The sequence below is a fragment of the Crocuta crocuta genome, unplaced genomic scaffold (assembly GCF_008692635.1).
Source record: "Crocuta crocuta isolate KB4526 unplaced genomic scaffold, BGI_CrCroc_1.0 scaffold118, whole genome shotgun sequence".
In the NCBI taxonomy this organism is placed as follows: Eukaryota; Metazoa; Chordata; class Mammalia; order Carnivora; family Hyaenidae; genus Crocuta; species Crocuta crocuta.
This window is the reverse complement of record NW_027551558.1, coordinates 14,282,975-14,297,932: the sequence shown is the minus strand read 5'-3', so window position 1 is coordinate 14,297,932 and position 14,958 is coordinate 14,282,975. Positions and strand designations below refer to the sequence as shown.

Sequence of the window (14,958 nt, the reverse complement as noted above, 5' to 3'; positions counted from 1 at the left end):
CCTGCTCCAGCAGCCTGACTGCCTGCTCGCCACTTTGAAATCATGTAACTTTGGGTAAATTAAAAAAAATCGTGCCTCAGTTACTTAAAAAAAAAAAAAAAAGATGTTGGTTGTAGATTGCTTCATAATGGATGCCCCAATTTTTAAACCCATAGTATTACTGGGTATTGTTGAAGTAACATTACTGTATTTATTTTTTAATGTTTTATTTAGTTTTCAGAGAGAGAGAGAGAGAGAGAGAGATTGAGGAATTGGCAGAGTAAGGGAGAGACAGCAGAGAGCCTGCTACAGGACTTGATCTCACCAACTTTGAGATGATGATCTGAGCCGATGTCAGATGCTTGACTGAGCCACCCAGGCATCCCATAACACTATTACTGTATTTAGCAATAATCTTAGTAATTTCATATTCTGAATCTTTCCTATTATTTCAAAATAACATATATATACATATGTATAGGAAAATAAGTGAATCTTTTTCAAGAAGTGAATAATTTTGTTTTTAAGTTTATTTATTTATTTTTGAGAGAGTTTGTGTATGTGGATCAGGGGCAGAGAAGAGAATCCCAAGTAGGCTCTACACTAAGGGCTGTCTCACAAACCATGAGATCATGACCCAAGCTGAAATCAAATGTTGGGTGCTTAACCTTAACCGACTGAGCAACCCAGGCACCCTAGCGAGGGAATAATTTAATTAACACTATTTTAGCTTTCAGAATGATTAAGATGGCCTGTAACACTAGGAAAAACAATATTACGAAAAAACTTTTTAAAAATTCTTAAATTCAAATTTTATTTTTCATTTGTATGACTTCAACTTTGTAACACCAAAATGGGAAGGGTGTGTGTATGCAGAAGTATGAGCCACTTACTTACATCTACACTACACACCCCGAAAGAACAGAGAAAGCACAAAAATGTTATAAAACAAGGTTTATTCTGCAATACTTTATCATAATGAATTGCATCTCTTTGGTAAAAATAAACTTTATAAACATTGTAATAATCAGAGATTAGATACAAAAACTAAATATCTGTTAAGTTGCTTTTAATATGAGCAAAGACTGGCAACTGAGAAGTGGTTCATTTGTGACTGGTCATCTACTGGCAGTTATAACTCAAACTCAGGGCAATTTTTATGCTACATTAGAAAAGAGGATAAGGAAATCAGTTCAATAACTCAAATTTCTTGAATCAGAAAGCATTCTTACACTTACATTTAAAAATAAATAATAGTTACAGTAAATTGGCAATTATACATTTTTATACACTATATGATGGCAACATAATACTTTAAAATTAAGCACTTAGTTTAATAAGAAATGTACAATTTTAAAAACAAATTTTGACAATGGCACTGGCAGTTAGATGAAAAAAAATGTGCTTTAAGAAAAAATGGCAGGTATAACATTAAAATACTCTACTTTGTCTTTCAATAAATATTTTGAGTACATCATTAACACAGTGAAGTAAACTTTGTTTAAATCAAAGCTTACACATTTTGAAATAACAACAACAACAACAACAAAAACTATAAAGTATATGTAAACCAGAAAGCCTCAAGATTTCTTAATTAAATGCTATGGTCTTCACAAAAGGTTGTTAACTTACTGTAGTATTTAAGACAAAAGTCTTTACAGCTTTGTGAAGTATTCACATCTGTTGCTTAAATTGCTGGGAAAGGCTCCTGGTCTACCAAGACACACACATGCCCTCCTTAACACTTTGTCTACCTTTGAATTCATGCTAACATGTATTTAATTGACCACCTACTATGAACCCTTTACATAATGCCTCAGAAAGTAGCAAAAGAAAATATTTATATTCTAAACCTTATTATATACAAGGGACTCTAAGTTCAGAGAAGTCATGCTGGCTACAGGGAGGAAAGGAAAGACTCAAAGGTGGGAAAAAGGAGGCGATCCACCAATAATTCTTTCCATGAATACAGGTCATGTTTTCTTTCTCTGAATCTGAAAGGTAAAATAAAATATTAATGAATTTAGTAATATATTGCACAAATAAATTTCAAAAATCTAGATTCAAGAAACACTGATTCTATTTGGGATGTGAAAGGTGAAAATTAATTGTGCTGAGCCAAAACTTTTGCTAGAAATCTACTGTAAGTGGGAATTGGTTGTAACAATTTATATCAATATAAGGCAAATTATGTTAGCTTAAATCAGTCTTAAAATATGCTGGAACATATATAACCTCTCTGAGATTGCCAAATTTTTGCTACAGTAAAATTTCTTATGAGTATATTATTAGAAATATATATTTAATTGGGTGGTTATTAGCCATGTTTTTATCTCAACACACCTGAGGAATGAGATCATAATACCTATGAAATAATGGGAGAACCATAATTAAAAAGGTACTTCCCCTTTAAAATAACTGTCTTGGTAAATCAGCAAACGTAGAGTGATGCACTGAATTGTTTAGGAGGTAAGTGTAAAATACTGTGTGATTTCTTCCTGTTCATTTCTAGTAAGAAAGTGTTTATTGTCCTTGCTAGTGATGCATATTAACTTTTAAATTTTCAGGAAGAGTAGATGAAGAGGGAGAGAAAGAAGTTTAAAGAATTATTTATATTAAGCCAAAAATAACTCTGAAGATCCCTCTCAGAGTGGGAACAACTCTCCCCCTCTTTAGATCATTTTCCTCTGTTTATGAAGAGTAAGAACGAACGGACAGGAACCAGAGGAGGATCTGTGGTACTGAATTTCAGTAGAATACAATAAACTGGAACCAGATCACTGAAACACTGTTCCTAAGGTCTATGCAGAGGGCCTTGGTAAATAGCTTCAAGATATTGTTAGAATGATTTTGAAAATCTGTGTACTATTTATACTGTGGTAAAAGCATTTTTTTGTGTGTTACATCATTGTCTACAGTAAAAGGTGGTAACTTGAATTAGCCATTTTCTGTAGTAGATGTGACATATATGAAGAACAAAAACTGCAAATACCTCATCCTGCCTACTTAAAGACTATTTTTTGTTAGCAACAAATTAAAAAATTACCATATTTCAACAGCATCAATTCTATTAATGTGCTACCCAGGTTCAATTACAATTAACATGGAAACAAGACAGATAATACTAATGTTGTTATCCCTGGCTTAAAGCTTTGCCAACTGAAAAAGATGTTTTCTTTAGGCTTCTCATTTGACAGTTTTACCCAAATAAAATTTGTAAGTTAGAATAAAAATATTTGTCTCTTAAACACACACACACACACACACTCTCCAAGAAAATGCTTTAGTCATAAAATAGCTGAAAGTAACTAAGCCAAATCATGAGCCTATTTGTGAATGTATGTATGTGTGTGTGTGTGTGCGCGTGTGTGTACGTGTATATGAAATTATCAGGAAAATGAAAACAAGGTCATTGTTATAAGACAGAATGTATGTACCATGAGATAAATTGGACTTTTGGAAAGTTGCTTCCACCACTGTAAAAAAATATATGTAATAAAGTTTAGTTTTATTAGTATCTTGTGTTCTTTCTAAATAATATATAGTCAAACTATAAAAATGATATGAAAAAAATGTCTCATAGAAGCAGATTGGATCAAATACTTAAAATGCCTTAGTCAATGCACATTTGGAACAGCAATATAAAATCTTTCAGCATGGAATAAATGGCACATAATATGAATTACACAGTCTCCTCCAAAAGACGAAGTGTGTAAGATTAATTTTGTATGAATTTTAAAACCCCTGAAGGTATATTGTCTCTACAGTTTTGTTAAATACTTTCAATTTCAATTAGGAATACATACAAATTTAATTCCTACAAATCTTGGAGAGAAGTTTTTTCCCTAAAGGATCTACTTTTATTTATGATGATGTAACTATTCAAAATGATCATATTAGATTACACCCCATTCCTAATGCAAAATTCTCAGAATGCAGTCCATTTAACAAGCAAATGAAAGATTCTCTTATTGCAAAAAGTGTGTCAAATGGGCATTAACTCCACAACACACTTTATGGCTATGTCCTCTCATTGGATTGTTTCTACTCAACAAATGTAGCTAGTGGCTAAAATTCAAACAATGGTTACAAAGCACTTAGGGAACAAACAAAAGGCCCCAATAAATGTTATGCAATATTTGAGAAGTAAAAAAAAGAAATCAAAGACAACATTGTAGTAGGAACTGGAGTGTTCTTAGATGAGATTATACCACAAAATTGCCTTTTCTAAATCTCAGAACTCTTTGCTGTACTTTCTGCCTATATAACCAAAAGGAACTTTCTAGACATCTAGGACCTTTTCCAATTTATACTCCACTTTGTCCACGCTTCAACAAAAAGTAATTAAAACAAAAATTAAGACAAAATAAAAAATCCAAATCTCATTCTACTGGATTGCATGTGTCCAGAGAGGAGTACATGAGAAAGACCTCAGCAAAAATTTTAGCTGGATCAGCAACTATAGTTAATACAGACTGGAAAAGAAAATGAAAAAAGGTTACAGAGTTGCCAATTCTTACACTTTACATATTAACAGAATAAAAGATTTTTCCTACAAGTTTTAAGACAGAGGCTGTGGATTTTCTTACATAAAAAATTTCCAAATCTTGGAGACACTTATCACAAAAGTTGGCATCATATCTATGATTGGGCATGTTCCTAACAGCAATTATTTAATAGATATTAAAACAAACATTTTGAAATAAACAATTAGCACCCCTCCCCCACCCTCAAACAAAAGAAGTCCATTATGGCTTTGATATCCCTTATAAAGAATTAAGTAGAAGAGTATTGCCACACTTTAAAATAATTTCACACTAGTAAATATTTCTATTTTCTCCGCTGCTTTTGATTTTGTGTCTTTGCAGTACTTATTAGGGAACCCAGACAGGTACGAATTCCAGCAAGGTGGAGCAGAGATCCAGCTGCCTCTTTGAGCTCCTCATCAATTTCTTGACATAACTGTTTACGCATCTTTTTGCCTGGCTGCCCTTTTTCAGAGGTATTGGCACAAGCCTGTGACGCATAGCCGCTGTCTCCAAGAGGATCATCTTCATAATCAACATCTGTATCTTCTTCACTGTGAAATCCTTCACTGCCATCACTTCCCACATGGCTACTCTTTGGGATAAATTCATACGCCTCATCCACAGAGGACAAAGAAGACACACTAGACCTGGATGCACAGCGTTGTGCTGCCATGCTACTCGCACTGTAATTGTGGTCTTCTTTTGGATCAATGCTTGTGGCTAAAGAATCACTCTCTTGCAGGCGCATAGTACTGGGATGACTGAATGCATTGCTGTAACTCCTCTTTTTTTGCACTGCTGTTTTAAGAGGAAGAGGCTTCTCACCTGTTGTAAAGAAGACATCCATCGATAGGTCAAATGCATTTGACTGCAAGAATAGGCCATTTAAACTACTGTATCATTCCTGAGTAGTATGCTTTAAGTCAGTAATGTTTTATAGATTTTTGTTTGCTTGTTTCTTTTTTTATGCAGATCATATCATCCTGTAGGTATTAATTTTGAAACATTTTACTTTTTTAGACTTAAAAATTTTTTTAATGTTTATTTATTTTTAAGAGAGAGAGAGACAGAGGATAAGTGGGGTAGGGAGCACAGAGAGAGGGAAACATAGATTCTGAAACAGACTCCAGGCACAGAGCCTGATGAGAGGCCGAAGTCATGAACCACAAGATCATGACCTGAGCTGAAGTCAGACGCTTAACCAACTGAGCCACCCAGGTGCCCCTAATTGAAACATTTTAAAACCACTTAATGAAACGTCTTGACCTTTCCATCAAAAATATAATTATTTTGAGCTGCTTGTACAGAATGCCTCGATAAGAATGTATCACTACTTAGATAACCACTTCCTTGTTGATATTTAGGTTTTCCCAATTTTTCACTACTATGAAGAACTGCAATGAAAATCCTTCTGATGTTTTCTCTTACACATATGCAAATATTTTTCTAGGATACCAAGAAACAGAAGTGTTAAGTAAGAATACACGCATTTCAAATTATTATTGGTATATTTTCTAACTGAAGTATTATAGTTGACACACAATATTATATTAGTTTTAGGAGTACAATACAGTAATTTGACAATTCGATACATAATGCTCACTATAAGTGTAGTCAACATAGAAAGTTATTACAATATTATTGACTATATTCCCTATGCTGCACTTTTCATTCCCCTATAATTTATTTATTTTGTGACTGGAAATTTGAAACTTCTTAATTCCCTCCACTTATTTCATCCATTCCCCCCCACCTTCCTTCCCTCTGGTAACCACCAGTTTGTTCTCTGTATTTATAAATTTGTTTCTGTTTTTTGTTTCTTCATTTGTTTGTTTTTTAGATTTCACATATAAATAAAATCATATGGAATTTGTCTGTTTGGCTTATTTCACTTAGTATATAGCCTTCTAGGTGCCTTTAGGTTGTCAAGAATGGTAAGATTTCATTCTTTTTTATGGGTGAGTAACATTCCATTGTGTATATCTATCACATCTTTATCCATTCTGTATCGATGGACACAAGTTGCTTCCTTATTTTGGGTTATGTAAATAATGCTGCAATAAACACAGGGATGCATGTATCTGTTCAAATTAGCATTTTTGTTTTCTTTGGGTAAATACCCAGAAGTAGAATTACTGGATAGCATGGTACTTCTATTTTTAGTTTTTTTTTTTAAATTTTTAAAATGTTTATTTATTTATATTGAGACGGAGACGGAGAGAGAGAGAATCCAAAGCAGGTTCTGTACTGTCAGACAGAGTCTGATGCGGGGCTCAATCTCAGGAACTGCGTGATCATGGCCTGAGCTAAAATCGAGTGGGACACTCAGCCGGGTAAGCCACACAGGTGCCTCTATTTTTAGGTTTTTGAGGAACCTCCACATTGTTTTCCATAGTGGCTGCACCAATTTGCATTCCCACCAACAGCTGGTTCCCTTCTCTCTACATTCTCATCAATACTTGTTACTTCTTATCTTTTTGATACTAGACATTCTGGTATGAGATCTCACTGTGGTTTTGATTGGCATCTGTAACTGGTATTTTCAAAATGCCCTCCAAAATGGGTGTACTAATTTACATCCTAGTGTGTGTGACAATATCCAGTTCCCACAATAAACACCTGATATTATCAATTATTTTAATTTTTCATAATCTCACAGACAAGAAGGTATTATATCAATATTGTTGCATTTTGCATTTCCCTGACTTCTAGACAAGTTGCTTATCTTTTCAAATGTGTATTGTCTACTTTATTTCCTTCTCTGAGACCTACCTAATTCATATTATTTTCTTGGCTTTCCTGTTGAGCTTTTTTATTTCTTTCTTCTAGAATCCTTTTCAATACATATATTCAATATTAATCTTTTGTTATATACATAGTAAAAAATGTTCTCTCAGTATTTTGCTTAAGAGGTCTCTTTTTTGTCAGGGCTCCAAAATTTTGATGTTTAATTAAATTTACCCATGTTTTCTTTTATGGATTTTGCACCTGTATCTCAAGGGTTTTCCTATTTTTAGGTTATAAATATACTTTCCTATATTTTCTTATTTATGGCTTTCATTTTTACTTTTAAAACCTCAAGCTTAATTCTTATATATGCTATTTATTTGTTTCTTGGTCCATGTAAAAAGATAACAGTATTAAACTTAATATCATAATTGCTCACATATTGCTCACAATGTCTCACCGTTGCTGAAAAAAATTCAGATGAAAACACAAGTTAGTTGGAAAAAAACGACTTTGCCTATAACATTTAAATATTTTGCATTCTACATTACATTTGAAAAAGCACTCACAAAATGTATTTTAAGAAGAAAAACAGGATTGCTTACATTCTAAAATTCCTTGTTCTATAGAAGTATTTAAAAGCATCATTGCGGTGGCAGCATCAATATCAGATTCTGAAAAAGGAAAACAGGATCAATATTAATGTTCTTTATAAAAGAGAGGGCATTTTAAGGATTTGCAAAGGTAACCGAAATTCAGATGTGGTGTGGCTTAGATACACATACACACACACACACACACCAAAATGAGACACATATTATACTGTAATCTGTTTCTGTTCACTTAAAATTATGAACAGTTTTGTGAACAGAACTGAATAAAGGAAAACTGCAAGGTACTAGAGATCATAAAATTGATTATAATTTTCTTAATAACATTTTCTTTTCTCTAGCTTACTTTAAGAATACAGTATATAATTCAGATAACATACAAAATAGGTGTTCATCGACTATGTTATCAGTAAGGCTTCCAGTCAATAGTACACTATTAGTAGTTAAGTTTTTAGGGAATCAAGTTATACACGGATTTTTAACTGCATGGGGAAAGGAGGCAGAGGTCAGCACCTCTAACCCCCACATTGTTCAAACGTCAACTGTAATTAAAAACGTACACAAAGGCATTACTTTTTAGCATTAAAAAAAATAACCTTACCTGGGCATACATGTAGTCATGAAGTGTTTCATTAATTACATGCTAGTTACAGGAGTTAAAAGTATATGTACTTGGTCAGTCTAGATCATGTGAATCTACAAATGCTAAATGAATAATTATTGCTGGCACAAAAGCATTAGCAATGTTTTTAATCATAATTATATATGGGTCTACAAGTACTATATAGATTTATATAATACATAAAAGGGCAAACATAATTATGGATATTCTATAAAAAAAGGACTTTAAAAGGCTGAGAAAATCAGCAGGTCTACTCCAGATAGTCATTATGCTCTCATATCTACTTTTCTACTGAAAGTTCCTCTCCATCTTGGTGATCTATTATTCTAAATAACTGTAATTAAATAAAAGTGAAATGGTACAATTTAAACCTGAAGGAAAAGTTAGAAAAATATCTAGAAATTTTAGATTATAAAGGATGTTGAAAATAAGATTTAGATTTGAAACTTCCCATTTCTGTCTCAAAGCCAGAAAATTTTTGTTATCCCAAAGTTTTCCATTTTATTTGTAATATCTAATTATAAAGTTATTCTACATAATAAGGCCATAAGGGTATTAACTTGTCTTCTCCCCAACCTGACTATAAACTCTGTGAAGGCAGAAAAGGTTATTGTTATGGACTTTACCAAACAGACTTAAGTAAATCAGAAGATGGTTGTTACAAAGGAGCACACAATACTCTAGCTCTTTCCCCTTAAATAATCTGTGACCTTGTGAAACACTAGTCTCTATATGAATTCCTCCCCAGTTAGACTGCCAGCTTAAGGTAGGAACTGTGTCTTATCCTCTATGTTCCACAACATAGTAGTAGGTCCTTGATAAATGTGTAAATAATAAAGTAGATCTCTTTGCCCTCCTTTCCTTAGATTAAGTTATTATCACCAAATAACTAACTAACATTATCAATGGGCTTAACACGTTGCAAGTATTAGTAACTCATCTCATCCTCACAACTTGTAATGTGCATACTATTAGTGTATTTCCATCTTAAAAATGAAAAAGCAAAACAAAACAAAACAAAACACAGAGGGGTCTCTAGGAATGATAGAGATGGAACTTGAACCTCAATAGTCTACTTTTAGAACCCAGGCCTTCAATTTGTATTCTATCATCAATCCTTAATACTTACTAAGTATCCATGGCTAGAGTAGGAAGTTCTGCAGAAATTTACAGAATATACTGGAAATTCTCTATTCTGTTACTCAATAAACTGAGTGTCCTGTCATGAGCCAGACATCGTTCCAGGTTGTGGGAATACAGCAAAAAAACAAAACAGGAAAACCCTTAACCTCTCAGAACACAAAGGAATAATTAAAACACAATATGTTACAAGGTGATAAACACTAGGGAGAAAAATTAAGACGAAAGGGAGATAGAGAGTGTTGAGAAAGGTGGTTGTAATTTTATTTTATTTATTAAAAACATTTTTTTAAATTGCTGGCTCCAGGCTCTAAGCTAGCTGTTAGCACAGAGCCTGACACGGGGCTTGAACCCACGAACCGTGAGATCATGACCCGAGCCGAAGTCGGATGATTAACCGACTGAGTCACTCAGGCACCGAATTTTATTTTATTTAAAAAAAACTTTTTTCTTTTAATGTCTTTATTTTATTTTGAGAGACAGAGATAGAGAGCGAGCGGCGGAGGGGCAGAGAGAGATGGAGACACAGAATCTGAAGCAGGCTCCAGGCTCTGAGCTGTGAGCACAGAGGCTAACATGGGGCTTGAACCCATGAACTGTGAGATCATGACCTGAGCCAAAGTCAGACGCTTAACTACTGAGCCACCCAGGCGCCCTGGTGCTTGCAATTTTAAATACAGAGGTTAGAGAAGGCCTCAACAAGAGACAACAGTTGAACAAAGATCTCTGGGAGATGAGAAAAAGAAGCCATATAGATATCTGAAGGAAAAGTATTTCAAGACAGAAAAGTAAAAAAAAATTTTCTTTTTTTTTTTAAATTTATTTCTAGGAGAGAGAGACAGAGAGAGAGAGAGAGAGAGAGAGAGAGACAGCGTGAGCAGGGGAGGGTCAGAGAGAGAGGGAGTCACAGACTGAAACAGGCTCCAGGCTCTGAGCTGGCAGTCAGCACAGAGCCCAACGCAGGGCTTGAACCCACGAACCGCGAGATCATGACCTAAGCGAAAGTCGGACGCTTAACTGACTAAGCCACCCAGGCGCCCCAGAAAAGTAAAAAAAAATTTTAATCAGTAATTCCCATATCATAGCCAAGATATTAGCAAAACAAAGATCTCTCCAATTCTGGTCTTTTAGAATGAGATGTGACTACAATTCGATAGAGCTCAGTATTCTAACATGTCTCTGAAGAAAAAAAAAAGTGCAGACTCTAGCCCATATTGTATCTCTGTATGAACTGGAAAAAAGCAACTCTGCCTCCCGGTGACTGCTTCCCTGTATGAAGGCACACAGCTTGAAGACTGGAGTGCGGGCTGAATTTCAGACTCCACTCACTGTCTCAGCCACGTGTCCTTGTGCAGGGCACATGTTGAATGGCACTATGCAAAAACCCTACAGAGAGATTCCTGCTCTATGAAATAATTTTTCTTTTAATAAAAAAAGTTCTACCTCATTTCCAATTTTAGTAAAAAGGGGGGCAGGGGGCTGGTGGTGAGGGAGAATCTAACACTGAAATACATTGTGATGAGGAAACAATTTCAGGACATTTATAATCTTATAAATGAAGTACCTGTAAAACCTTATCAAAAAACAGTGTACCTCTAGCTTAACCTCCCATAGTAAACTTCCACTAGAACTCAAGGAGTCATATTTCTGAAATATAATACCTAAAATAAAGAAAATTGATGAGGCTTATCCTGACAACATAAGAAAACTGCATGAACACCATTTCTTTTTTTAGTTTCCAAATATTTAAAAACGATAACAAAATTAGGTACTATTTCTTTACAGCAGAAGGACAGGAAAAGTATTTCTTAAATACATTTATTTCTTGTATAGATTATAGCCAAATTAATTTGAACTCTCCCACATGAAATTCACTTCATGAAACCAAAATCTTCCTTGCAAAAGGATTTTATCTGTATCTGATTTGTTTGGTTTAGAATTTTCTAAGTGTGCTTTCCATATTGCCTTGCCAATTAACTCCGGAAAAAAGTCTAACTGCAAGAGAAATGACCCAAAACACTTAGTAACCAAGAATACCTGATTACCAATGATTTGTCCAAGGTATAGTCTTGGAACAAAAACAACAAAAACTCGCTCTGTGTGTAGAGTTTACAAACAATTTTAATTTAGAGTACCCAATCTGTTTTGCTATTAAAATCAAACTGAAGACTTACTTATTGCCACAATTAAAAATACTTCACAATGTTGTATTTTCACTGACAATACTTTCTACTATTTAAAAGGTAGCTCTGTGTTTTTAAGAAACATACTATAAGCCTAGGTTATCTAACATGTCCAGTTCATAAAGAATAAAAATTTGGTGCTCTTATAAAGTCTTCTGTATATATTTTCTGGCACTATTTAGATTAAACAAATAATTCATTTCTAGTTGAAAGTCATTTGTCATTAGAGTCATGAGAGCCATCCAAATAGTAATTTAAAAAAATTAGTTCAAAGTCATATTATTTCTCTTTTTTCCTTCATAGTTCTGACTGCAGTTCAAAACCTGCTACTGATTTAATACCGATTCAAATAAATTTCCATCATAAGTGTTCATTTGTATGTCCTGGCTTGTATTTCAGTGGGTTTGATGCTGGGAAATTATGAACGGTCATTCAGAAAAAAATTAAAAGACACTAGGTTCAGCTATGTGAAAGTGAGAATTTTTGAGAGAGAAGAAGAGACAGAACCCCAAGGAGGCTCCATGCCATAAGCACAGAGCCTGATGTGGGGCTCGAACTCATGAACCAGATCATGACGTGAGCTAAAACCAAGAGCAGGATACTTAACTGACTGAGCCACCCACATGCCCCAAAGTGAGGGCTATAACACAAACTACCACATTTCTGTTACCTGATTCTCAATCCATTTGCTTAAGGAATGCTATGAGAACCATAGAGGTAGAATTTAAATATTTACAAGCTCAGTAATAACTAGAAGGACTTATTGCCTCTATCAAAGCTAATATACACATTTACAGAATACCCGGAGAACCTGTCTATTGTGATTCTTTAATAGAGGAGAGCAATTTTGATACTAATGATATTTTAAGCTGCTTGGACCACTGGTTTACTTTCATTTCTATGAAGATACAAATTATGCTAATTTGCAACCTTAAATTTTGCAACCTTAAATTTGCACTTAGCTCCTAACATCATTAACTGCCTAAAATTTGTATTTGCTTAAAGTATACTAGTGCTTAAGTAGAAATACTAAAATTTACTAACTAGAATGTAAGTTCCATTTTTGTTGCCTTTGTTCACTAATGTATCCTTGCTACCTAGCACTTAATTTTTAAGTTCAATATTTAAGTAGATGAATTTATTCCAAACTTAATACCAATCGAAAATATTGATAAAAAAAGGTTTTGTTTTCCGGTCTCAATGAGATTCCTATACCTCCTGCCCTGTTATACAATCCCGTCAACATAAATATTGGCACATAAAATTAGTCATTGAAAGGTGAGCAAGAGATAGTTTAAACGAACTGCTGCACCTACTCTGGATGGCAGTGACTGTTTCTCTAATTCCTATGGCTCTTATGTATTTTAAAGGTAGCTATAACATAATGATTAGTAAAGATGATTCCATGAGGTGATAAGTGAATATAATATTGGTTTCTCATACTGAAACTCAATGACACCAAAGTAACCTTTCCAAAACACAATACTGACAATGTTGCCTCATTCTTTAGAGACCTTCACCAGCAACCCATGTGTGTCACACACGGTGGGAGTGCAGGTTTCTGAATTCCTTGTATGCCATTTACTAGTTGTGTAGCCTTGAGAAAGTTATTTAATCTCTCCAAACTTCAGTCTCTGTATTTGTAAAAGGAGGTAACAATACCTCAAAGAGTTATAAGGATTAAATGAGATGATGCATTCAAAGCATCATAGTAAGAAACTCAGTGCTAATTAATGTTATATTTATAGGAAAAAGTTCAAACTCCTTACACTAAGTAAGTTCTCCTTGATTTGGCTAATGCTTGCTTAAACTTCTTCATTTGCTTTGCACATGCTAAATGATCACCTCTACAGCTACTGGACCAAGGCTACCCAATCTTCTTTTATACTCCTAGGCTTCAGCCATACTCATTTGCCTGTGGTTCCCAGCAGATACCCTCCAACAAGGTCAAGCATTCCCCCAACTTTTCAGGTCTGGCTCAAGCACCACACTTTGTTCTCTAAGAGGCCTTTCCTAACCTACCTCGAAGCTTAATTTGCCACTCACTTCCTTTTTTCCCAGTGTACTCTGCATAACTCTCATCCACCCTCTTCAATTAAACTGTATGGTTTTTGAGAGCAGGGCCTGGGTCTCTTTAATCTCTGTATATCTCAAAGTACCCATATATTGCTTGGCACTATGTGGGAATTCAACAATAACTTATAGAATAAACAGGTGAATGTTTAGTCCATTTAGTGGTGTGTTTTTTTCAAACTTTTCCCTAGAAAAATATCAAGAGAGAGAAAAAAAGCAAATTTCCTCATCAGTCTATTAATCTACCCTAAAGCAACCTGATTTAAATATAAATTTTCAGAAGTTTTTGTTTGGTCTTATGTTTTCCTCTTAAAACTCATAAGAATTGTATATTCTATTCCAGGATAGGCCTGCATTTGTTTCAACCTAGAACACCAAGCATTCTCCCCAAGTTAATTATTACCAGGCCTAAGACTCACCAGTATAGAAATGGAGGGAAGTAAGCTGTTAGCAGCACTGGAGAGATGATGAACCATGTGTACAAGTTGTTAGATGAAGGAGAAGTGCCTATGATCCAGTTATGAAAACCTGTGGCTAAAACTAGCAAAAGAAAAGTTGTGGAACCGTCTGTTCCCCAAAGGAAGCAGAATTAGGATGGAATGGCATAAGAGCAAGAAGAGATTCTAAATAAACCCAGAATTCACAAAGAAAACGGTCTCAAAATTTGCATATGAATTGACCTTGAAAGACTAAAGGTCAGAACTTACCCAGATTAAAAAAAAAATGAGTTTTGGTAATACCTACCTGAAAGAGAAAGCACATTTGCCCATGCAGGGAATAAGAAAATGGATACTTGTCTTATGTTAAGCCAGAACATTATCTGAAACAAATGCTTAACTTCCTTCCAGAGTTCTCTTGAGCTTTTTCATACTCTTTCCCTTCCTTATTTTACAGCCCATCATCACAGTGCTTCCTAGGCTTGGTTTAGTGCAGTTTCAAAGAGCCAAAATATATCTGATACACAGAAAGGCTTTTGGTCTGAGGATTTCTGGTTTTAAGTGCCCTAGAAATGTTTCCAGGCCCTAAAGCAACAACGCTAGAAAACCTTATGTTAATACATCACTAATTTATAATATTAACTATGAGTAGGGGAA

At 34.4% G+C, this 14,958-nt stretch overlaps 1 protein-coding gene across 3 annotated transcripts in view; it reads right to left on the bottom strand.

The window, feature by feature from the left end:
• Positions 1–918: 918 nt before the first annotated feature.
• Positions 919–14,958, bottom strand: part of FOXN2 (forkhead box N2) — a 79,557-nt gene continuing 65,517 nt past the window's right edge. For all 3 annotated transcript variants that reach the window (XM_077749155.1, XM_077749154.1, XM_077749156.1), the window contains exons 5-6: positions 7,841–7,909; positions 919–5,333 (exon numbers count right to left, since the gene is read on the bottom strand). In XM_077749155.1, coding sequence (XP_077605281.1) covers positions 4,810–5,333; positions 7,841–7,909 — 593 coding nt within the window. In that variant the 3' untranslated portion in view covers positions 919–4,809. The remainder of the gene's footprint in view (positions 5,334–7,840; positions 7,910–14,958) is intronic.